The following is a 24,565-nucleotide window of genomic DNA, read 5'->3' as shown; positions in this document are numbered from 1 at the left end:
AGCTTTGAACTGCCCCAGGAAGAGTGATGGGGCAGGACTGAGAAAGTGCTTCTCCGGAACTTGGAGCTCAGGGGCCTCCACAAAGCCCAGGAGGGGCTGTCTGGCCGGAGCCAGAGGACAGGGTGAAGAGGCAGCTGTTTGAAAGCCCTTGCGAGGTCATTTTATTCCTCTCCCTACCTCCTGGAAAGATACCTGCTCCCACCCAGCCCAGCCTGACTCCAGGAAAGAGGCAGTCCAGTCTCCTTTCTTCCTTGCTCCAAGAGCTGGGCAAAGCATCCCACTTAGCATCCCGCTTCTGGCTGCTGCTGGGAGGGTGACCTCAGTGGTGGTTTGAGAGGGATCAGCTTCTCGACTCTTTGATCTGGACCAGATCCAACAGCAGGAGCAATGTGCTCATTTGCATAGTAACGTACATTCATTTACATACCGGTAAGATCTTTCCCACCCTCTGGATTTTCCCACACCTGACTGTGGCTGGAGGAAGCTGGACCCGGCCCGCTTGTACACCCTCCTCCCCCCATCTACTCCCAGTCTCTGGCCGTAGACCCATTGGATCCTGGGCTGGGAGCCAGAGGGCCTTAAAGGGCCTCTAAGTGGGCCAAGTAGGAGCTAAAAATACTCCAGGGAGGTGGGAGGTGCTCCCTGTGGAATCTCTGGGGAGGGAGGGGCCTGGGATGCAGGGCTGGGATTAGGACCCTGCCCCACCGACCATCAATGGGCACAAGGCTGGTGCGGGGTGAGAGTGGAGAGGGTATAGGTGGTAAGGGGATTTATGTCAATCCAATTGCTACTCATGCCCAGCTTTGCCTGCTCTGTAACACGGGAGACAAAGAGGAGGGGACCCTCAGGCCACTCCCTCTAAGATGAGGGAGCTGGGAGGGCGTGGCCACCCTGCTCCTCAGCCACCTCCCACCCTGACAACTAGGGCCCAGAGAGCTGTAGGCACAGCAACACTTCCCTTGCATTGCACGCCCTGGAGTGCAACCTGGGCTCTCCAGGGACCCCTTGCCCACTGAGGCCTGGACCCACCCCTGCAAGGTCATTGTAGCCAACCCCCACCTGCCACCTCCAGCCAGATCTGAGCTCCCACCCTAGAATGACTAGCTGCCAGGGCCCCACCCCCACCTGACTGACTGCCTCAGGCCATGGAAGTGTTCCGTCTCATCCCCTGCCCCACCTAAGCACCCGAACTAGTCTGCTCTGTGCGCGCTGCTTCAGGTCCCCTAACCCAGTGGGGCAGAAATTCCTGGGTCCCCGGAGCAAGGCCTGGGGGTGTGCTAGGGCCAGTCCTGGTGCCACAAGAGAGCAGAACAACAGTGCTCACGTGGGCCTTGGCTTCATAGTCAGGAGGCCCTTTCAAAGAGTGAACCCACTTCTTCCCCCAACAACCCTGGAGGGTGGTGGGACACCTGCTGTCCCATTTTACAGATGAGTCAGTCACAGCTCAGAGAGGGAAAAGAAATTGTCCCTTGAGGCAGAACAAACCTAGAACCAGGCCCTTCAGCTCCAAGGCTGAGATATTCCTTTCCCACAGGCAGCAGCTCCCCTCTCGCACCTGTCAGGCTGGGGGCAGATGTCCATGGGTGGTCAGGCAGCGGACTCACTAGGCACCCTACCCAGCCCAGACAGAGGGTGACTAACAGGGCCTGGCTGCCACACTGGCCCCTGCCAGCCTTCCTGCTGGAGCTCCCAGCCCTGCTCTGCTTAGAGAAGCTATACCCCTGCCCCCAGGAACCCTCCCCCAGGGTGAGGTCTGAGCTGAGGTGTGAGGTGCAGGCAGAGGTCCCCTTCCCGGCACCCCCAGGCAGCGCATTCCTGACACCCAGTGGGCCGAGGCACCCAGGCCCTGGCATGCCCAGGCCCTGCCCTGCCCACTCCCTGCAGCCTTCACTCTCAGGTCCCAGGCAGGAGCTGCAGGCAGGGCTGTTGCTCTGCACGTCCAGACACTGGCAGGGGGCCTGGCACCCAAGTGCTGAGCTGGGCGCCTCAGGTGACAGCATGGCTGGGGCCGGATGGAGGGATACCTACCTAGGAGGTGCCTGCCACCCAGGAGGCTGGGTCCAGCAGGACTGAGGAGGTGGTCTTGGCAGAATGTCCAGAGGCTGCAGACAGATGATGCTGGGGGAGCAAGGGGTGGTAGGTCTGGGTTCTCAAGCTGTGGTGTGACTATTTGAGATGCGCGTTAAATAAGCAGGCTCCAGGGCTCCACCCCCAGATTCAATCCAGGTTGTCTGTGGTGGGCTGAGGAATTTGCCTTTTTAACAAATGTCGCAGGGATTTTTGATTCTGGTGGTCCAGGAGCTGTCTTTTGAGATAATATTTCAAGGCTGATCACCCGCCTTCCTCTCCTCTAGTCACCTCTCTGGTATGGGAAGGGCTGCTAGGGCCCTAAGAACGCTTGCGGGGACTTGCAGTTGGTGTCCCTAAAGATGGGTTCCAGGCAGGCTGGGGACAAGGTGATTTATAGTCCTCACCCATCCCCATTCTCATGCCCACCAGCCAAGAACTCTGCCCTGGGGCCACATTGTCCAAAGTGTCAGGTACCCAGCTCCCCTGCCACCACCCCTATATCTCATATGTCTGTCTCAACGTGGGGGGGAGGGGGAGAGTAGACATCGCCCAGGTCACATAAGGGCCCTGCTGACCTCGGCCCACCCAGCTCTGGTTTAGGGTCAGTTGTCCTTTCCTGCGCACATTCTTCAGTGCCCGCCCCCAGATCTAAGTCCTCAGATGGCTCAAAGAGGTAGGACCAGGACTCCTCCAGCCTTGCTCTCTTCCCCCCTGCCTTCATCTCAGAGGCCAAGCATTCCTTCCCAAACCCAGATCTGATTATGTCACTCAGAGGCCAATCATTCCTTCCCAAACCCAGATCTGATTATGTCACTCAGAGGCCAATCATTCCTTCCCAAACCCAGATCTGGCCGTGTCGCTCCCTTTGCTGAAAATCCCTCCATGGTTCCCCTTCCCACACTGCCTCTTGTCCCTCCCCAGGTTTCTGGCCTCCAGCTGTACCTTGCAGGTCCCTGAGTCACTCTCTTGCTCATGCTTCCTGGCTCTTGCACATGCCAGACCTTTGCCTACAGAGCCCCCCCTCCACTTCTTCACTTGGTAAGCCCTGGTCATCAGACTCAGGCCAGGGTCCCCTCTTCTGTGGGCCTCCCTGATTGCCCCCCACGCAGAGTCTGGGCTGGTTTGCTCCCTGCTTTCCTCTCATGAGGCACTGACCACAGGCGTCTGTCTCCTTGCCTGCCTTCCCCTACCCTGGGCACTCCTCGAGGGCAGGGGCGGGGAGCCATTCATCTCCCGACGGCAGAGCCTGGCACAGAGCAGATGCCCGGCCCGTGCACGTTGAGCAGTGAGTTGTCTGAAGCGGGCTTTGGGGACTACCTACCTTCTTGCCCCCAGGCTCCTGGCTGGCGCCCCCCGGGACCTTGCTGTGCCTGATGGCTATACCAACCAGACCGGTGCTGTGTACCTGTGCCCACTCACCGCCCACAAGGACGACTGTGAACGGATGGACATTGCGGAGAAAAGTGAGCAGAGGGCCTGGGAATGGGCACTGGGTCAGGAGCCTGGTGGAGGGCATAGCACAGAGAGGATGACTGGAACAGACAGAAGGCTCGCCTGGGTAGCTTCTAGTCCCTTCTTGTCCAGCTGGGAAGAGGGAGTCCTAGAGTGGGACCAGATGGGATTTGTGGAGCTCAGACTATGATGGGCTGGAGAGGGCGGGGAGGGAGGGCTGCCCTGCTGGAGTGGAAGATCCGGGAGGGACCAACCCCTGCCCTCTGGAGGCTCTGGATGCTGGGAGGGTGCGGTGAGGTGCCCTGGCTCATGACCCCTCTCACGCCCACAGGTGACCCTGACCGTCACATTATTGAGGACATGTGGCTCGGGGTGACTGTGGCCAGCCAGGGCCCTGCGGGCAGAGTCCTGGTAAGTGGGCGCTCAGCGTCGGGCCCCCCCTCCAGCCCTCTCCTTCAGCTCCCAGGAGCTTCGGAGGGAAGCAGAGGGCAGGAGAAGGGTCCGTTGTGCATGAGCTGGAGCCTCGCAAATGTCCCTTTCTGTGGCTGTGTGTCCCTTCATCCTGCACTTGTAGCAGGGGGTGGGGGTGGGGAGGGTGTCTGGCGCTCTCCAAGGGCCAGCCTGGGTCCTGTTGGAAGCACCCACTGCCCCCCCCACCGGAGGGTGCTCACCCTTCGTAGGAATGAGCTGAGGGAACTGCGAGATGGAAAGGGCAGAGAGGGCCTCAGGCAGTGCGGCCTGCGCGTGCTCCTTCCAGGGAGGCCGGCTGCCCCCGCTCACCCGGCTGGGGTTTGGGGCCCCCCCCTGCTGTCAGCGGTCACCTCCTGCCCGCATCCATCAGTGCTGGTTCCTGGGATCTCAATTTCTGAGTCCCAGATCGACAATTTATTTTTCATCTTTAAATTCATGTAACATTTACATACAGTGAATGTACAAATTTTGTTTCAGTTGCGTTTTGACAAATTATACAACTGTGTGACAACCCCCATTAAAGAAATGGCGTATTTACATCATTCCAGAAAGCGCACTGCTTTCCAGCCAACCGTCACCCCCATAGCCGTCCCCTTTGAATCACGTTGTGATTTCTGTCACCTTTGAACACTGTCACAAGCTCTGGGTTTGACCAGTTCCCTGAAACACCCTTTCTAGTCTTTTGTTAAGGATGGTGTGGGTCCTGGTTTCCACTTAAGTCAGTTCTAGATCCTGGGTCCTTCAGCAGTTTTCTGCTCACCCATCCATTCATTCAGTCCGTTTTTGGTGAGCACGTCCTGTGTGCCCCCTGCACTGAGCCCACACTACAGACTTTGTAGTTACCCGGGACAGGCTCAGGCCAGCACGAGCATGGGTTTGGTTCGCAGCTGGACGGGGACGCAAACGGCAAGCAAACAAGAGCTAGGCCTGGTTCTGGGTCTCCCCTGGCCCCTGGCTGTTCTACAAATACCCTATTCTGATTGATTTGCCCAATAACTCTTTATGGAGCACCTTCCATGTGCAGGGAGAAGCTTCAGGAGAAGCAGCACAGCCTGATCCTTAAGGGCTCAGACCCGGAACCTGACAGCCTTCGTTTGAATATCCCCTGCCTCTCTCTAGACGTGAGGTCTTAAGCAGGTTTCTTAGTTCTCTGTGCCTCAGTTTCCTTATCTAAAATGGGGAAGATAATTATCCCTACTCCATAGGGCTGGTAGGAGGCTTAAAAGAATTAATATGTGAAGAGCTCAAACTTGTGTCTGGCATATAGTAAGTGTTAGCACTTACTATACACTCAGTAAGTGTTAGCAGCTGCTGCTCTGGTTGTTGTTATTCTAATATTGACCTTTCATTAAGAGGGCAAGGCCATCGGGGGACAGCAGAGAAGCAAATTCCTAACCTGCTCTGTGTTGAGCTCCTTTTAGACCCAAGGGCCTGAACCCCACATTCCCTCATCCTTTTCCCTTTTCCTTTTGCCAAGATCTCTAAGCCGCTCTCAAATCCAGTACCTTCTGGTCCTCCAAAAGTGTTCCCAGCCTTCAGAGCAGGTTTTTGAATTCTGGAAAGGCAGTGCAGGTCCAGGCACCACTGTGGGAAGAAAGAAAAGCTGGGAGACCTCTTTCCACTCCTCTCCTGCAAAGCCAGAGGCGGACAGGGCTGTGGGGAGACTGCTCCGGAGTCCCTGCCGCGGGCTCAGCTGTGTGCATTGGTGGGGGCTGGGGTCCCCAGGTCTGTGCCCACCGCTACACCCAGGTGTTGTGGTCGGGGTCGGAGGACCAGCGGCGCATGGTGGGCAAGTGCTACGTGAGGGGCAACGACCTGGAGCTGGACCCCAGTGATGACTGGCAGACCTACCACAACGAGATGTGCAACAGCAACACCGACTACCTGGAGACCGGCATGTGCCAGCTGGGCGCCAGCGGCGGCTTCACCCGAAACACTGTGTACTTTGGCGCTCCTGGTGCTTACAACTGGAAAGGTGGGGACCGTGGGGGACGGGAAGCGGAGCAGAGGCCACCACCCCTGTTAGGCCCGAGGGCAGCCTGCCAGAGCCTCCCCACGAGAGGGCAGAGGAGAGCATTCGTTTGCCAACATCAGCAACTACCTCGACCTCTGCTATTTTAAAGTGCTCACTAGGTATCAGAGGCTTTACACCTATTATCTTAATTAATCTTAAAATATGAGCATTCTTATACTCATTTTACAGAAAACTGAGCCTCAGGGAGGTGAAGTAAATCACCCAAGGCCAAACAGTAAGTTCTGAAACCTGTGTTGGAACGCAGGTCCATCTGACTCCAGGTTAACCATTTAAAAACTTAAAAAATAAAGCACGTTTCTGGTGCAACTACTAAATGGTGCAGTAAAATAAAGAGGAAAAGGGCCCTTCCTCTCTCCCATCTTCCTTGTCCCATTTCCCAGTGTATACCGCTAAGTGTCTTGTGGATCCTTCCAGACTTATTTTAGAAGGTATAGGTATCTTAACACACACACAACACACAAAATCACATTAAACATACTGTTCTGCTACTTCCTTTTCACATATCGATAAACTGTGGGCATCTTTTCATTTCAGTACATACAGGGCAATCTTTTGGGAGGGCTGCAGAGAGTTCCTGGTATCCAAAGTCATGCTTGTATCTGCCACACCACATACTGCCTCTCAGGAGTCTGACAGCTCACACCCCCTCCACCTGCCTCTCTCCACCACACAGGCTGTAGCGACAGTGGCCCCTCTTCCCTTACTGCACCTACCATTGCAGAATCAACAGGCAGAGGGAACCCAGAATCCTGTTTTGTTTTCTTTCATTGCAGTATAGTTGACATACAATATTTTGTTAGTTTCAGGTGTACAACATAGTGACTCAACATTTAAATACATTATAGAATGTTCACCCCTATAAGGGAAGAAACAATCTGTCCCCATACAAAGTGATTACATTGTTATTGCCTATATTTCTTAGGCTCTGTGTTTCATCCCAATGATTGACTGATTTCCCCCTCTTGACCAGCAGGTAGCGCAGGGCGTGGTCCCGGCTCTGGGCTTGCCTGAGGCCGAGGCCTCTGATCCCTCTGCTAGTCTTACCTCCCACCCCTTGTTCCTTCAGAGTCTTGGCAGGGCCCCAGGTACTCTCCAGCAGCAGCCCTGGGGAGCAGGGTCGGGGTAGGCAGCCCGAGTTTGGGGCAGGATTAGGAGGACATAACGGTGTGGAGTCTGGCTTCGGTCTAGGGTGAGGGAAGTGTCATCTAGTAGCCGGGTGCCTGGATGACTGGATTCCAGCTGGACAACTGGCTCTCCATCCCTGAGCCTCACTTTTCTCATCTGCACAACGGGGGTCATCATTCTACCTCACAGAATCGTTAAAATAAAGAGGAAGTGATCGGCAGATGGCAACGTACTCACAAATAAAAGGGGTTATGATTATCCTTATCTGGAGGTGGGGGGCCTGGACATAGTGGAGGAAAGGAGTGGTGGCTTATACTCCCCCTCCTCAAATCCTTGTCAAGGAAACAGCTACATGATTCAGAGGAAGGACTGGGATTTATCCGAATACAGTTACAAGGACCCGGAGGACAAAGGCAACCACTACATTGGTGAGTCCAGGTGTGGTGGCCCTTTGGGTGGAGAGGAGGAGAGGGGCTCAGTGGCCCTGTCACCTTCAGTGTCTGGTGGAAGAGTGAGACCAGGGTGCAGTGCGACGAGGGGCACTTAGTTCAGCTAGCGCCCAGTTGGTGACCACCACCTGGATGCCCCCAAGATGCACAGTCATGACCCTCATGGAGCTCACGGTCCAGTGTGCAGGCAGGACTGGGGGCTGGGCATCCAAGGGCCACCTTCTTGCCCAACTTAGAATAGAGGAATAGAAGATAATGGGGGGATATTGGGAGATGGGTCCAGAGGAGAAGGGGACAAAACTTACTGGAGCCTTGATTGATCACCTTCCCCGCTTCCCAGGCTACACGATGCAGGTGGGCAGTGCCATCCTGCACCCTACGAACACCACCATTGTGACGGGTGCCCCTCGGCACCAACATGTGGGCGCTGTCTTTTTGCTGAGCCAGGAGGCAGGTGGAGACCTGCGGAGGAGGCAGGTGCTGGAGGGCAGGCAGGTGGGCGCCTATTTTGGCAGCGCCATTGCCCTGGCAGACCTGAACAATGATGGGTGAGAATCCAGGGACATTTCTCTGGGGCCGGGAGAAGGGTGAGGGGGGCGGGCTTGCCCAAACCGGGGCAGAGAAATGGAGGTTTGCAAGGATTTGCTAGTCAATTTTGCATGTTGATTTGCAATCAGACTTTATGGGATTCTGGGTGTTTGCATGTCAATTTTGTGAGGCTTGCATCTCCTCATCTGTGCCTGTCATTTGTACGGCTCTAGTGGATGTGGGCTGTTTGGGTGTGATCTGTGTCTACATGGCTTCTCCACAACATGTGTTTTCTATTAGACGGGTCACAGTGACACTTCCTTGTCCTTCCCACGATCTATGGCCAGAGGCGCCATTTGTAGAGTCATGTGCCCTGCCTGGCACAGTTGTGTCTGCTAAATAAGAGTTATGCTGCATGTCCCATCTCCACCTTCTTCTCCCCTGTGCAGGTGGCAGGACCTCCTGGTGGGTGCCCCCTATTACTTTGAGCGGAAAGAGGAGGTAGGGGGTGCCATTTATGTCTTCATGAACCAGGCAGGCACCTCCTTCCCGGCCCACCCCTCCCTCCTTCTTCACGGCCCCAGTCGCTCTGCCTTTGGCTTCTCCGTGGCAAGCATCGGTGACATCAACCAGGATGGATTCCAGGGTATGAGCCGGCACTCCTACCCCAGCACCCACTGACAGAGCCAGCTGCATACTAGGCTTGACAGGGTCCGAAGAGAAGACGGCCTGGGGCTCAGGTCTGGGGAGCTCACAGCCGTGCTGGAGAGCGTGCAAAGGGAGCCCCCACAGAGGCGGGCTCGGTAGACCTCCTGGAGGAGTGGACGGACCACTGGGCATCCAAGGCTGGGCTGAGTGTGCACAGCGGAGGGAAGAGAAGGGGCACAACATGAGTGTGGTACACTTGCCTGATGTGCTCAAATCTAGTAGGTGTGGGTTGTTCACATCTGAGATGAGGCTGGAGAGGGAGTGTAGGGGTGGGGTGGACGCTTTGGAAGCCAGGCAGAAAAACTAGGGCTTTATATTTGGGTTATGGCAGAGGGGTGTCCAAAGAGATTTGGGGGCAGGGATTTGATATGATAGCTTGGTACCCTGCAAGATGATTCTGGAGGGAGATGTGGGATGGATGGATGCGGGGAGCAAGGCTGGGGGTGTTAAGATCAAGAATATAGTATATCAGGTGTGGGAGGTTAGCGCTGGGACAAGGTAGACGTCCCAGATATAGGGGATGTCATTAGCGCTCTGCAGGACTTGGGGACCAATCAGACCTGGTGTATCAAGGAGAGGGACAAATCAAGGGGTTGAGCCCGGTTGCCACGGGAGCACCTGGCGTATCTGTAAATCATTTCTCTGACAACCTCAACTTCCTAGAACATACCTGAAAACCAAAAGGAAGGCAGAGGCGCCGCTAAAGAGACAAAACGGGTGCTAGAAAGTCTAGTCAATGAAGCCCAAGCACTTAACTGATACAAGGGTTGCCCCGTTGTCACTCAGGACCTACTTACTGTTCCTCTTCTAACAAGCCTGGCTTTCTGGTTACCTAGACCTTATCAGGTCAAAAGCAGAAAACTTAGAAAGTTAAAGAAGACAAAACGTTTTGGATTTATTCGTGGAAATAATGGTTAGAATTAAAAAGCCTGTGGCCGTTTTAACAAGTAAAGCTCACTAGAGTGTTGTGGTTAAAATCCCAGCCCCCACACAGCGACAGACATGGGCTTAGCGCCTCTTCTCTGCTCCTTAGCTGTGCGACTTTGGGGTTCCTGAGCTTTTTTCCTCATCTATGAAGTGGGGACAGTAAAAGTACCTACTGCCAGTACCCTTGTGAGGACTGGACGAGATGAGTGCTGGATGACTACCGGGCAAAGTCACCAGTGGAGAACACCTGCTTTTGTGACCCTCATGGAAATGTCATTAGAAGAACCAGGTGTCTGGAGGGGTGGTTGGTGAGGGAGAAGGAAGGCACTGCAATAAGGGAAAACAAACAACAGGCAGTGGTCAGAAATCTGGTGTTTAGGCCTGCTGGAGACATTAACTTGCTTTGTGACTTTGGGTAAGTCACTTCCCTCTTCCGGGCCTAATTTCCCTCATATAAAAGCGGCAGGTGGGCGCCCAGTGGTCCCAGTTTTAATCCTGAGCCACAGAGCTCTGTTCCCTGATGCTCTGAGCACTGTCTGACAGGGAGGTCAATGCCATGCTGGGCTCTGTGGCCTGGGGCACAGGGTTGGGGACCTGTGGGGCCCATAGTACACGGGGTGACCCTGTACTGTCTCTCCCCCAGACGTTGCTGTGGGAGCCCCTTTCGAGGGCTTGGGCAAAGTGTACCTCTACCACGGCAGCTCCAGGGGGCTCCTCAGACAGCCCCAGCAGGTATGGATGGACAGGGCCGGAGGGGCCCTTCCTCCTTTCCCTCATCCACCCCTCCCTATTCCCCCTGGGCCCCACTCCCTGGAGCCTACCCCAGAGCCTGTCCCCACCACCTCCCTCTGCCTCCAGGTAATACACGGAGAGAAGCTGGGACTGCCTGGCTTGGCCACCTTCGGCTACTCCCTGAGCGGGCAGATGGATGTGGATGAGAACCTCTACCCAGACCTGCTGGTGGGGAGCCTGTCGGACCACATCGTGCTGCTGCGGTGAGCCGGGGCCACAGTGGACGGGGGCCTTTCTCTCCCCGACCCCTGTCTGCACGGAGCCCAGCTCTGTCCACCTTCAGCACCATGTCCGTGCAAACCTGAGCCCCGACCCCAGCCTGGCCTGGGACAGGCCGGAGGCATTGATGTCTGTGGGTTTTCTATGCAGGGCCCGGCCTGTCATCAACATCCTCCACAGGACCTTGGTGGCCAGGCCCTCTGTCCTGGACCCCGCACTCTGCACAGCCACCTCCTGGTGAGACCCTCAGGCCCCACCCTGCCCACCCATTCCTCCCGATGTTGGGAAGACTCCCCCCAAACCCTCCCCTGGCAACACCTGGTATCCCACCATTAAAGGGTTGATTCTTGGGTAAGCACGGCCCTCCCTACCCAACCTCATTAAAAAGCAAAATTCCTTGCAGGAGGTCACGGGTGAATTGGGGGTGGGGGCAATAGGGCACGGTGGTTGAGAGTGGGAGCTCTGACTGCCTGGTTCAAATTCCAGCTATGCCCATTGCAGTGGTGGGGATGGGCTCTGGGGAGTGAGATCCTGGAAGGGGAGGGAAGAGAAAGACACTTAGGTGATGGGAGGTGGGGAAGGAGAGAGAGCCGCCTTGAGCAAATTAATCTCTCTGAATCTCAGATTCCTTGCCTATAAAACAAAGTTAATAACCAATTCACAGGGCTGGTGTGATAATCAAATGAGATAATATACAAATAGCCCTTAGCATGGCTCTCTATAAACCCTAAGTGCTCAAAAAATGTTAGTTGCTAAGATGGTTACAATAATGATGGTGATGACCCCAAGGTCTGTGTGTGAATGAAGGTACTGGATCAGAAGGCAGGGGGAGATAGGGCAGGGAAGTGGGGGGCGGGGTGGGGAAGGAGATCTGGACTGGGGATCCTGCCCGAGACTGGGCTGGGCCAACAACTGACTACTGACTTCAGGCAACTCCTGCTCTCAGGGCCTCCGTTTCCCCATTGGTGCCCTCTAACCCTGTTTTCTAAGGCTCTGATGAGAGTGGGGAGGGAAGGGGCCAGGGACACCCCAGCCCAACCCTGTGGACTCCCCAGTTTTGTCGCTGCCTTTTCCCTGAAGGGCCCTGTTCCGCCTTGCCCAGGAAAGGGGGTGAAAGCCAGGGCCTGGATATCTGGGTCCCACTGTGACCAGACCCTCCTCCATGTCCCCCACCCTCAACAGTGTGCAGGTAGAGCTGTGCTTTGCTTACAACCAGAGTGCCGGGGACCCCAAGTACAGGCGGAACATCAGTGAGTGCTGGGCTGCAGGGCGAGGGGGAGGGCATGCTCACCTGGTCACTTGCTGACCACACTGTGCACCTGCAGCCCTGGCCTACACTCTGGAGGCCGACCGGGACCGCCGCCCACCCCGGCTCCGCTTTGCACGCAGTGGGTCAGCTACCTTCCATGGCTTCTTCTCCATGCCCGAGATGCGCTGCCAGACGCTGGAGCTGCTCCTGATGGTGAGGGAGGGGCGAGGGGTGGCACATGGGCTCCGTGGTCCCAGGAGGAGGTAGCCAGAGTCCCCAAGGTCAAGGGTGAGGGAATGAGGTCTCCCCAGAGACAGAGGTGGCAGGTCGGCCTGGAAGGCCGTAGGTAAGTAGGGGGTACGGTGCACAGCACCCAGCCCGTGGTAGAGGAGAGAGGAGACCCTTGGAGTGCAGACGGGGGCCACGGTGAGGGGTGTGAAATTCTTGCCTCAGCTCACCTCTGGGGGAAAGGCATCCGTTCATAGGGGCGAGCTCAGGCTCTCTCGGGGACATCAGGGTGAGAAGGGAGAACTCAACCTGGGGACCCCAGGGATGAAGGGAAGCTCAGCCCTCCCCGCAGAGGGATCCCTGGAGAGGAGGAGCCCCACCTTCTCACTTGTGGGTCAAGGTGGTACCAGTGGGGTCAATATGGTGATCAGATGGGAGGGGATTCAGCCTTACAGGGGGTTTTCAGGGTTGAGGCCGGGTGGGGGCCTTCAGCTCCTCCCTAGGGGTTTACGATGGCGTGAGGATTCAACTTGGTTTGGAGGGCAGTGCAGAGCTGGGTTCAGCTCACCTTCCTTTCCCAGGACAACGTCCGTGACAAACTCCGACCCATCATCATCTCCATGAACTACTCTTTACCTTTGCGGATGCCTGAGCGCCCCCGACTGGGGCTTCGGTCCCTGGACGCCTACCCGGTCCTCAACCAGGCGCAGGCTCTGGAGAACCACACGGAGGTGGGTGAGGCCGAAGGACAGGGGCCCGGACAGCTGTGGGGCGAGAGGGCGCTGTGGGTGGTGGGCCCTCCACGCCTCCGACCACCCCCAGGTCCAGTTCCAGAAGGAGTGCGGGCCGGACAACAAGTGCGACAGCAACTTGCAGATGCAGGCGGCCTTCGTGTCTGAGCTGGGGCAGCGGCTGAGCAGGTGCGCTCTGGACCGCGGGGACTGGCCAAGGGTGGGGCGGACTTCACTGGCTTTGGGGAAGTGAGGGGCGGGGCCCTATTGGTCTGGAAGAGGGGAGAGAAGTGGTAAGATCTGAGGGGAGGGGTCTCAGAGAGAGGCGAGTCGGAGAGGAGGGACCTTACTTAGCGGGGTGGGAGCTGTTAAGACTGGCCTTCCCTGGCCACAAAAGGGGCTTTCTTCTGGGGGGCGGGGCCTAACAGGTCTGGGGCGGGCCCGGGGGCGGGGCTTTGGGCTCAGCCCGGGGCTCCTCCCCTGTCAGGCTCCAGTACAATAGAGACTTCCGAAAACTGCTGCTGAGCATCAACTTGACCAACACCCCAAGCCGGGAGCGGGCTGGGGAAGACGCCCACGAGGCGCTGCTCACCCTGGCGATGCCTCCCGCCCTGCTGCTGTCCGCAGTGCGCCCCGTGAGTGCCTCCCGCCCCCTCGGAGCCCAATCACGGCTCCACCACGTATATGTATCCTTCATACATGTCCTGTGCATGTGTTGTCATTTGCCATGTGTCCCCCCCCCCCAACTCCTCTAGGCTGGGCTCCCTCAGGTGCCTGCAGCGTCTCTGCTGCTAGGGGAACACATCGGTTCTCAGGCCTCTAGGGCTTCAGGCGCTGGACCACAGGGGAGGGGCGGGACAAGCCCTAGTCTGACCACCCAGACCTGATTTGTCTTCTTTCTTCAGCCTGGAGCTTGCCAAGCCAACGAGACCGAGACCATGACCATCGTTTGCGAGCTGGGGAACCCCTTCAAACGGAACCAGAGGGTGAGCGCCGACCACACCCTCCCAACCCTGTGGGTCCCAGGCTACTCCTCTGATGAGTTCCTTGTCTTCACTCTGCCTGCCTGCTTCCCAGGCTTCCTTGAAGCAAAGAGCCAGAGTGGAGGAGGGGGGGATACAGTAGGGGGTGGGGAGAGACCCAGAGACAGAAAAACGGGGCCACTAGGGAGCTATGCACAAAGCTAGAGCAGGTGGAGGTGAGGAAACCGATTTTGCTGAGCACCTACTATGTGCCAGGCCCTGACCCCAAAGCTGTGCTTCTTTTATATGATATAATTCTCACAACCTTCTGAGGAGGTAGATGCTGATTTACAGAAAGGAAACATGGGCTTATAAAGTTTCAGTGATTGCTCAAGGTCATGTGGCTCCAAAGTAGTAGAGATGTTACTAACGGAAGAGAATGGGAAAAGGGAAACAGACGCGGGGCCACAGGAAGGTGGACACGTGGAGACAGGTGGCAGTGGGAGACCGCACCCTGAATGGGAGGAGGAGGCCAGAGAACCAGCTCCTTAGTGTAGCATTCAGCCCCTCGCTTCCCCATGGCGTCACCCCTGCCTGGCCCCAAACGCCCCTCTCTGCCTCCCTCACCCTCATGGCAGATGGAGCTGCTCATTGCCTTCGAGGTCATTGGGGTGACCCTGCACACAAGGGAACTCCAGGCACAGCTGCAGCTCTCCACGTGAGTGACCTCGAGAAGCCAGGCTATGTCGGGGTTGAGATGTCCTGGGCCCCCCCACCCCAGCCTCAGCTGACACGTACCTCCCCTATCCTCCACATTCTTTCCCCAGGTCAAGTCACCAGGATGACCTGTGGCCCATGACCCTGACTCTGCTGGTGGACTACACACTCCAGGCCTCACTCAGCATGTGGGTACCCCTCCCCCCAACCCCAGCCTGCTGGGCCTGAGCTAGAGTCTCCGCTCCCTAAGGTGTCTCTCAAGCTCCTCTGAGACACCTCTCCTGGCTTGGTATCCTTAGGCCAAGACATAACAGCCTCACTCTCATTATTCTTACTATTATTATTATTCTCCTTGCAAAGCAGGCAGCAGTGGAGGAATCAGAACCTCTGGGGCTAAGGTGTTGGTGTGGCCCTACCGTTTCATGAGAGCTTGTTGTGCTAAGGATTTTTTTTTTTTAAACATCTTTATTGGAGTATAATTGCCTTACAATGGTATGTTAGTTTCTGCTGTATAAAAAAGTGAATCAGTTATACATATACTTATATCCCCATATCTCTTCCCTGTTGCATCTCCCTCCCTCCCACCCTCCCTATCCCACCCCTCTAGGTGGTCAGAAAGCACCGAGCTGATCTCCCTGTGCTATGCGGCTGCTTCCCACTAGCTAACTATTTTACGTTTGGTAGTGTATATATGTCCATGCCTCTCTCTCACTTTGTCCCAGCTTACCCTTCCCCCTCCCTGTATCCTCAAGTCCATTCTCTAGTAGGTCTGTATCTTTATTCCGGTCTTGCCCCTAGGTTCTTCATGACCATTTTTTTTTTTTTTTTTTTAAGATTCCATATATATGTGTTAGCATACGGTATTTGTTTTTCTCTTTCTGACTTACTTCACTCTGTATGATAGACTCTAGGGGAAGCAACCCAAGTATCCATCAACAGATGAATGGATAAAGAAGATGTGGCACATATATACAATGCTAAGGATTTTATATACATCATCTCATTGTCTTCTCACACAGCCCCATTATATAGTGACCCTGCTTAACAGATTAACCCCACTTTACAGATGAAGAAACTGAGGCTCAGAGAGGATAAATAACTTGTTTGAGGCCATACAACTCGTAAATGCTAGAGCTGGGGTTTATCTCAGGTCTGCCTGGTATCAGAGGAGTTGTAGTTAACCTTGGTGCCCCTCCCCCCGCCAGGGCCCCTCCCATTCCCTGTGACTCCAGCATCTTTCTTACTCCTAGGGTGAGTCACCGGCTACAAAGCTTCTTTGGGGGGACAGTGATGGGTGAGTCTGGCATGAAAACTGTGGAGGATGTGGGAAGCCCTCTCAAGTATGAGTTCCAGGTAAGGGGACCTCTGGGTCCAGGGTCTGAGGGTGTGAGGGTGGGGTTTGGTGAGATGGAGGTGGTTTTCCAGGAGACAGTGGCCGTGACACCCCTTGTACCCACAGGTGGGCCCAGTGGGGGAAGGGCTGGCAGCCCTTGGTACCCTGGTCCTGGGGCTGGAGTGGCCCTATGAAGTCAGCAATGGCAAGTGGCTGCTATACCCCACGGAGATCACAGTCCACGGCAATGGGTCCTGGCACTGCCTGCCACCTGGAGACCTTGTCAACCCTCTCAACCTCACTCTCTCTGTAAGGACACCAGGGGAAGCGTTCACTTGCGTCTCATTTCCTTTGCAAGCTGCAGGGCAGAAAGGCCAGCGTCTTCCTCTCCCTCCCCTCCTCCATCTCTGGGACCTGCCCCTCCACCTGCCCTTTCGTCCTCTCCTCACCCTTGATCCTCCCTCCAACAAATCGCCTCTTCCCCCTTCAGGTTCCTGGGGACAGGCCGCCATCTCCACAACGCAGGCGGCGACAACTGGACCCTGGGGGAGGCCAGGGCCCCCTGCCTGTCACTCTGGCTGCTGCCAAAAAAGCCAAGTCTGAGATCCAGCTGGTGAGTGACCAGGGCAAGGTTGCAGGGGATTGCGCCCACCCATCACAGGGTGGGTGGGCACCTGGGGGCACACGAAGCAAGGGAGATAGGTGCTACGCTCCAGGAGAACCCAGTCTGATGAGGTGATGTGGCCCCTGCCTTCAGGAGCCTCCAGTCAGGGGGAGGGACTCATCTCCTGCCCTCAGAGGGACCCCGCTGTCCTTGCTTTGTGTTGGGGAGCAGCCAGGACAGTGGACTGAAGGAAGAAATACTGATTCTATTCCCAGGAGCCCCAACCTGTTGGGGGTGATATAGCTGTTCACAGCTTTGATCATTAGGGCTGGGAACGGGCAGAGGCAAGATGAAGATGGGGTGCAGGGCGCCCTCTGTCAGCAGGGAGAGGGGAGCAGGCCTGGGCAGCAGGTTGAGGTCTAGCTGGGTGGAGAGGCAGAAGCGGCCTTCCAAGTAGAGGGAGCTGGCAGGAACAGAGGCTCAGCCTGGGAAGGCATTGGAAAGGTGGCGTTTGGGATTGGGCCCCATTTACACGAACAAGGATCAGATTTCCCGTTCTCCCTGTTGCTAGCATCTATGTATGCTTGGCCCAAAGAATGTGCCTTAAACACGTAAGTGCAGTGTGCATGAGTGAAGGGATTAGGGAAGGCCCCTCCAGGTCAGCCATGGGTGGGACAAAGCCAGGGGCGAAGCCTGAAGAATCTAGACCCAGACCATCTCGTGTTCTGTGTTCCCTGCCCACCTCAGAGCTGTGGCGGTGACCACACCCGCTGTGTGTGGCTGGAGTGCCAGATTCCTGATGCCCCCGTCATCACCAACGTGACAGTGCAGGCTCGAGTGTGGAACAGCACCTTCATCGAGGTCAGTGCTGGGGTCTGGAGGTCTCCACTGCCACCCACCCGGGCAGGGAGAGCAACAGGGAGAGGATGAGGCCAGAGTGCGTGTGTGTGCCCGAGTGTGTGTCAGTGACTGCATGGAGACTGATACGTGCCGGGTTGTGCGCCTGTTACTGTGTCCTGCGTCAGTGCTCGTCTGTGCATCTGTGTGGGGGATATGACACAATTTTGTCTCTAGCCAAGATGACCTTCTCTCACATGTTCATTGTTCTGTCATGAGTCCATTGCTTTCCCACCTCCCTGCTTTAGCCCATGCTGTTCCTTCCTCCTGGACGCCAGCTCCCCTCTGTCATCTCTGCATGTAAACTTCTGTTCAGGCTTCACAGTCTCCCTCAAGAGACCACGAGCGAGGTCTTTTCTGACTTTTCCAGCTGAAAATGACCTCTCCCCTCTGGACACGCATAGAACTTTCTCAGAAACCACGCATGCCACTTACCATGCTCTGCTCTGGGTTGCAGCGCCAGCCATCTCGTGCCACCTAGACCAAACTTTTTCTGTAAATGACTAGATTAAACATCTTTTCAGCTCTGTGGGCCACGTGCTTTCTGTTGCAACTACTCAATTCTGCATAGTAACACAAAGCTGCCACAGACAATACATAGATGAATGGGCGTGTCTATGTGCCAGAAATACTTTATTTACAAAAGCAGGTCATGGGCCAGATTTAGCCCACAGGCCGGACCTAGACTGTGACCTTCATTGTCTCTGCTGTCCCCAGCATCCAACACAGGACCTGACGCACAGATGAATGAATGACGTGTGTTCGTGTGTGGAGGAGAGGCCTGGTGTCAGGTCCTTTTGGGCGCTGCTTAAGGCTGGGGGGATGGTGTCCTGGTAGTTGTTGTTGATCCTGAGGGAGGATCAGGAGAGAGGCTCAGAGGGGCTTCAGCTGCTTCTTTTGACCCATCCTTCCCCCCTCCAGGATTACAAAGACTTTGACCGAGTCAGGGTAGCCAGCTGGGCCACCCTGTTCCTCCGAACTGGGGTCCCCACCATCAACATGGAGAACAAGACGGTGCGGGTGAGTGACCGTGCGGAGAAGACGGCAGTGCCTGGCCAGGGCGTGGGAGAACCGGGCATCTCCTCAGAGCATGTTCACATGCCTTAGCTGTGTGGTCTCAATCTTGGCAGCACATTGCAGTCCTCTGGAGGACTTCTGGTGTCCGGACTACACCCCTGATCAGTGAAATCTGAGTCTGTGGAGGTGGGACCCCAGTGTTGGTATGTTAAAAAGTACCCCCCAGTGATTCTGCTGTGCAGCCAGGGTTGAGAACCTCTGCTTGAGCTCATTTGATCTGCACGACATCTCTGTGAAGATGTTCCATCTCTGTGGAAACTTGAAAAGAAAGTTCCCAAACTTGATTCTGAGTTACACATGGAAGACTAAATATGACAAAATTGCTAATAATTTGTTATGAAAAGGATATAAGTGGAGATATGAAGGGGATAGGTATAGGAGGTGAATGAAGTTTTAGTTAAATACATTATGGCACATTTCCTAAAATAAATTAAGGTAGTATAGGAAGGGCCAGAAAGGTCAATGGAACAGGATAGAAATTGACTTTATTATACAGATGGCATTTTTAATCAGGAGAAAAAGGTCAACAAGTAGTATTGGGGGAACACATTTGGAAAGTAAAGGCAAACCCTGCCTCACACCATAAACAAAAACACATTTGAGTTAGATTAAATATTTAAATATCGGAAATAAAATCTATTATACCAGAAGAAAATTCAGGAAATAATTTAATAATAATCTTTAATTATGGAAAAAGGGAGTTATTAAACCCAGAAGTCACAAAGGAAAAATTTGACAAATTGACTATATGAAATTTTATTTTATTTTATTTTTTAAATTTTTATTGGAGTATAGTTGATTTACAAGGTTGTATTAGTTTCAGGTGTACAGCAAAGTGAATCAGTTATAAGAGACTATATGAAATTTTAAATCTGTGTACAGCAAAAGAGATGGTAAGGAAACTAAAAAGGTAAATGATATATTGCTTTTAAGAAAGTTTATAGCATACATGACAAAGTATTGATAGACATTTTTTTTTTTTTTTGCGGTACACAGGCCTCTCACTGTTGTGGCTTCTCCCATGGCGCAGCACAGGCTCTGGACGCGCAGGCTCAGCGGCCATGGCTCACGGGCCTAGCTGCTCCGTGGCATGTGGGATCTTCCCGGACCAGGGCACAAACCTGTGTCCCCTGCATCGGCAGGCAGACTCCCAACCACTGCACCACCAGGGAAGCCCGACATATTTTTAATATGTAAAGATAAAGGGCGGGGCTTCCCTGGTGGCGCAGTGTTTGAGAATCTGCCTGCTGGTCCAGGGGACACGGGTTCAAGCCCTGGTCTGGAAAGATCCCACATGCCGCAGAGCAACTGAGCCCATGAGCCACAGCTGCTGAGCCTGCGCGTCTGGAGCCTGTGCTCTGCAACAAGAGAGGCCGCGACAGTGAGAGGCCCGCGCACCGCGATGAAGAGTGGCCCCCGCCCACTGCGACTAGAGAAAGCCCTCGCACAGAAATGAAGACCCGGCACAGCCAAAAATAAATAAATTAATTAAAAAAAAAAAAAGAAAAGAAAAAAGATAAAGGGCGGCATAGAGATAAACAGGCAGTGTACATAGAGTGAAATACCAATGTTCAATTCAATAATAAAGAAATAAAAATAATAGCAATAAGATTTTTTTCCTATCATATTAGAAAATATTAAAAAGAATAATGCTGTCTGGTGCTGCTGAGGTAGAAGGAAATGCTATTGACTGGAATATAAATTGATGGATTCTTTTTGGAGGTGAATTTATCAATATCTATTAAATTTTTAATTGCACATTTCCTTTGATCCTGCACATGATAATATACCTTAAGGAGCTAATAGGCCAAGTTTGCAAACATAAATATATGGGGATATTTTTAAAGCATTGTTTATAATGGCATAAGATTGGAAACAATCTAAACGTCTTTCAGCGGGAGATTGGTTCGATAAATTACGGTACATTTCCTCCAATGACTATGCAGTCATCAGAAGAGATGAGGTTGATCTTTATTAATTGACATCGAAAGATAATGAAAAAGGTCACAGAAGAGTGCGTACAGTACACACAGATCCCATTTATGTGGAAGAAACAATATATATGTTGAACACATACGTTTACAAACATGGAAAGAGCACTGCCCCGGCGGCCCAGTGGTTAAGACTCCACGCTTCCAATGCAGGGCAGGCAGGTTCAATCCCCGGTCGGGGTACTAAGATCCCACATGTTGCACAGCACAGCCAAAAAAAAAAAAAAAATCTCTCTGTCTCTCTCTCTCTCTCCCTCTCTCTCTCTATATATATATGGAAAGAGACTCAACAAAATGTTGAAGATAGCTTTTTCTATGGAGTAAAATTACTGGGAACCTTTCATTTTCTTCTTGTCATCTTTAAAAAAAAATAATCAGAATAACTTTTTAAGAAATAATAATGTAGCGTCAGAAAAAATATTTTTCTATATATAAGCATATATTTAAAATATATGAAATAACTTCATATTATGAAACATATATTATATATATATATATCTTCATTGTAGGGGAAGAAAAAAATTGTACTATATGCTGTGCACTCTTTGTTTTTTTTGTTTTTTGTTTTTTTTGCGGTATGCGGGCCTCTCACTGTTGTGGCCTCTCCCGTTGCGGAGCACAGGCTCCGGATGCGCAGGCTCAGCGGCCATGGCTCACGGGCCCAGCCGCTCCGCGGCATATGGGATCCTCCCGGACCGGGGCACGAACCCGTGTCCCCTGCATCGGCTGCGCCACCAGGGAGGCCCTACTCTTTGTTTTTTTGTAAATATTTATGGAGTGTTGCTGTGTACCAGGTATTGCTCAAAGCAGTTTACTCATATTAAACACATTTAATCCTCTCCAGCAACCTGTGATGATGTAGGTATTATTAGCATAATCCCCATTTTATAGATGAACAACAGAGAGGTTAAGCGACTTGCCCAAGGTCACACAACTAGTGAATAACACAGCTAGGGCTTGAACCCAGGTAGTCTGGCTCCAGAACCCATGCTTTGGGTTTTACTTTTGGTTCTCTACTGTATTATGAGGGAGGCATTATGATCCCCTTATCAGAGAGCGTGAAATGGAGATTCAGAGAGATGAAATTACTAGTCCAAGGTTCCACAGCTTGTGAAGGATGGAGCTGGTACCCAAGCCCAGATGTGTGGGTCACAAACCCAGACTACAGGCTGCCTCCCAGATCTGAGGCTGCTCCTGTGGAGAAAGGGGAGGATGGAGGAATCTGCTGCTGTCCGTGGGCAGGCAGGGGCTTTTCCAGTCCCTGAGTGCCCCCTACTGGCAGTAGATCAAGGTCCTGCGCAGATGTACTAGAGAATGGACTTGAGGACACGGGGAGGGGGAAGGGTAAGCTGGGACAAAGTGAGAAAGTGGTATGGACATAGATTACCAAATGTCAAATAGATAGCTAGTGGGAAGCAGCCGCATAGCACAGGGAGATCAGCTCGGTGCTTTGTGACCAAAGTGGGGTGGGATAGGGAGGGTGGGAGGGAGGGAGACGCAAGAGGGAAGAGATATGGGAATATATGTCTATGTATAGCTGATTCACTTGTTATAAAGCAGAAACTAACACACCATTGTAAAGCAATTATAGTCCAATAAAGATGCTTAAAATAAATAAATAAATAAAAATTAAAAAAATATATGTGCAACTAAAAAAATAAAAATAAAAAGCAGGGTCGTGGGTCCAGCTGGAACAGGAGGGATGAGCTCTGGGCCTAAGGGCATGGATACAAGGCTGAGCCCCTTCTCACCCCCTCCAGTTCTCCGTGGACATTGACTCTGAGCTGGTGGAGGAGCTGCCAGCCGAGATCGAGCTGTGGCTGGTGCTTGTGGCCGTGAGCGCCGGGCTGCTGCTGCTGGGGCTGATCATCCTCTTGCTGTGGAAGGTCAGGACACCCAACCCGCCACTGGGACGCCTACTCTGGGACCTCCTGCCAGCAGACCCTCACCAAGTCTCCCTTCATCTCAGTCCTCATGTCCATCTCACCCCCATCCCCCGAGTCCCCCCACCCTCTTCCCAGCTCCCAGTCGCACCCCCTGCCCCATCCAGGATGCTCCTGCCTGGGTTAATGGGGGGACATGCAAGCCAGAAAGGGGAACCAGGAGCTCTGGCTCCTGCTACATCACCAAGCTGGGGCTGGGACCCAGGCATCCGGGCTCCCCAGCCCTAAGCCCCAGTTCATGAGTGCTGCTGGCAAGGACCCCCAACCCCCCCTGATGGCCCCTCCGCACCTCCTCCCCTCCGCAGTGCGGCTTCTTCAAGCGAGCCCGCACTCGGGCCCTGTATGAAGCTAAAAGGCAGAAGGCGGAGATGAAGAGCCAGCCGTCAGAGACAGAGAGGCTGACAGACGACTACTGAGGGGGGCAGCCCCCAACCCCGGTCCACCTGGGTAACGCGGCCTCTGGCCCCTTTCCCCAAGCCCCCAGCTGGCTGGGGCCTCTGACTCTGCTCTCTCTGCTCCTCTTCCCTTACGGGCCCTCTCTGCACTTCACTCTGTCCCCAGCACCACCACAAAGAGCAGGCCATTCTGTCGGCCTCCTTCTCCGTACCCCACGAGAGCTCGGGGTGTCTGCTCTCACCAGCCTCCCCGCTGAGCCCCTCAAGGACTTGGGACCCCAAGAGGGAACCATAAAACCCTCCCTGTGCCCCCTCTGCTTTCTGGGGATTGGAAAAGGGTCAAGGCCAAGGCTAGGCCCCATCTTTGTAGGCCACAAGACAAACTTCAGAGTGATTCCACAACCCCATCCCCCACTTCTAGAGAAGGAAGGGACTAGTAGAGTCCTTCTTCTGGGAACCAGCCCTTTTCCTCTTGGGAGTCCCCTGGGGTGACACACTGACCCCTCCCGACATCGTGGTCAGGGTAGATCACCACCCCTCCCAGCCATTCCGTCAGCAGTCTCAGCCACTGCCCCTCTGTCTACATCTGCCTCTCTCTCTCCTCTCTGCCTTCCTCAGCTCCTCCTTCCTCTGGGGCCCGGGATGGGGAACCTTGTCCTTCCCGTCTCAGCGCAGGGAGATGGCATTGTGTTTGGGTAGGGGTCCTGGCTTTGAGGACCTCCAGGCGGCGAAGGAAGGGGCTGGGCACATCTTCCCACTGGCGCAAAAGCTGGATGCTAAGGGCCTTTCTCTTCTCCCCTTCTCCAGTGTGACTTCTTTAAGCGGACCCGCTATTACCGGATCATGCCCAAGTACCACGGGGTGCGGATCCGGGAGGAGGAGCGCTACCCACCTCCAGGGAGCACCCTGCCCACCAAGAAGCACTGGGTGACCAGCTGGCAGACTCGGGACCGATACTACTGACATCCTCCCTGATCCCACCCCTGCTCCCCTAGTGTCCCCTTGTTCTATTTATCATAAGCTATGCCCTGACAGTCCACAGGGGCTACTGCCTTTGGCTGGCACCAGCAGGCTCGGGCACACACACCTCTTCGAGTGTATGCACGTGCCATCCGGCCATGGCCTTCTCCCCGAAGGAGGGCTGGGGCCGTGGAACTTGCACTGCTGAGCACTGCAGCCCTGTGCCCGGGACACATATGAGCACATATGGGTCCCACTGCTTGTGGACTGTGCTTGTGCACCACAGATGGTGCATGGACGTGCGTGTCCCAGCCTCTGCCTGGGCCATAACCAAGCCGAAGGGCCTCCACCAGAGCCAGGAGGAAGAGGCCCCCCATGTGGTGACACCTCTGTTGACACTGGACCCATCGTGAGCCGTAGTCACTGGATTGACTCTGTCCTCAAGATGAAAACTACTGACAGGCCCCCGGTGCAGCTCCCAGTACCCATGCCAGAGAGCCGGAGCCTGCCTGAGGTTGTCCAAGGGGGTGTTCACAGGACCTGGCATGCTCAGACCCAAGAGCAGAAGGAACTAGAAGGAAGGCCCCCAGGATGGCTTTCTTTCATGAATCGTTGCGAAACCTCTGTCCTCAGCCACGGCCATTCCATGCACTAGCAGGAAATTCAGCCCTAAGAAACAAAGGTGGACACAGTGCTAGGCAG

At 54.3% G+C, this 24,565-nt stretch overlaps 1 protein-coding gene across 2 annotated transcripts in view; it reads left to right on the top strand.

The window, feature by feature from the left end:
- The window catches only part of ITGA3 (integrin subunit alpha 3), a 28,691-nt gene extending 4,891 nt beyond the window's left edge, over positions 1-23,800 (top strand). For both annotated transcript variants that reach the window (XM_060080522.1, XM_060080521.1), the window contains exons 3-27: positions 3,406-3,533; positions 3,854-3,933; positions 5,719-5,968; positions 7,495-7,581; positions 7,943-8,150; positions 8,580-8,776; positions 10,409-10,497; positions 10,624-10,760; positions 10,927-11,013; positions 11,959-12,026; positions 12,102-12,238; positions 12,835-12,984; positions 13,076-13,173; positions 13,472-13,619; positions 13,890-13,970; positions 14,585-14,664; positions 14,774-14,851; positions 15,914-16,016; positions 16,123-16,305; positions 16,487-16,609; positions 17,348-17,461; positions 18,419-18,517; positions 22,326-22,451; positions 22,814-22,955; positions 23,711-23,800. In XM_060080522.1, the coding sequence (XP_059936505.1) occupies positions 3,406-3,533; positions 3,854-3,933; positions 5,719-5,968; positions 7,495-7,581; positions 7,943-8,150; positions 8,580-8,776; positions 10,409-10,497; positions 10,624-10,760; positions 10,927-11,013; positions 11,959-12,026; positions 12,102-12,238; positions 12,835-12,984; positions 13,076-13,173; positions 13,472-13,619; positions 13,890-13,970; positions 14,585-14,664; positions 14,774-14,851; positions 15,914-16,016; positions 16,123-16,305; positions 16,487-16,609; positions 17,348-17,461; positions 18,419-18,517; positions 22,326-22,451; positions 22,814-22,924 (2,962 nt within the window). In that variant the 3' untranslated portion in view covers positions 22,925-22,955; positions 23,711-23,800. The remainder of the gene's footprint in view (positions 1-3,405; positions 3,534-3,853; positions 3,934-5,718; positions 5,969-7,494; positions 7,582-7,942; positions 8,151-8,579; positions 8,777-10,408; positions 10,498-10,623; positions 10,761-10,926; positions 11,014-11,958; positions 12,027-12,101; positions 12,239-12,834; positions 12,985-13,075; positions 13,174-13,471; positions 13,620-13,889; positions 13,971-14,584; positions 14,665-14,773; positions 14,852-15,913; positions 16,017-16,122; positions 16,306-16,486; positions 16,610-17,347; positions 17,462-18,418; positions 18,518-22,325; positions 22,452-22,813; positions 22,956-23,710) is intronic.
- The last annotated feature ends 765 nt before the right edge of the window (positions 23,801-24,565 follow it).

This window comes from Mesoplodon densirostris, chromosome 18 (assembly GCF_025265405.1).
Source record: "Mesoplodon densirostris isolate mMesDen1 chromosome 18, mMesDen1 primary haplotype, whole genome shotgun sequence".
NCBI classification, from domain to species: Eukaryota; Metazoa; Chordata; class Mammalia; order Artiodactyla; family Ziphiidae; genus Mesoplodon; species Mesoplodon densirostris.
This window is presented reverse-complemented; position numbering and strand designations above follow the sequence as displayed.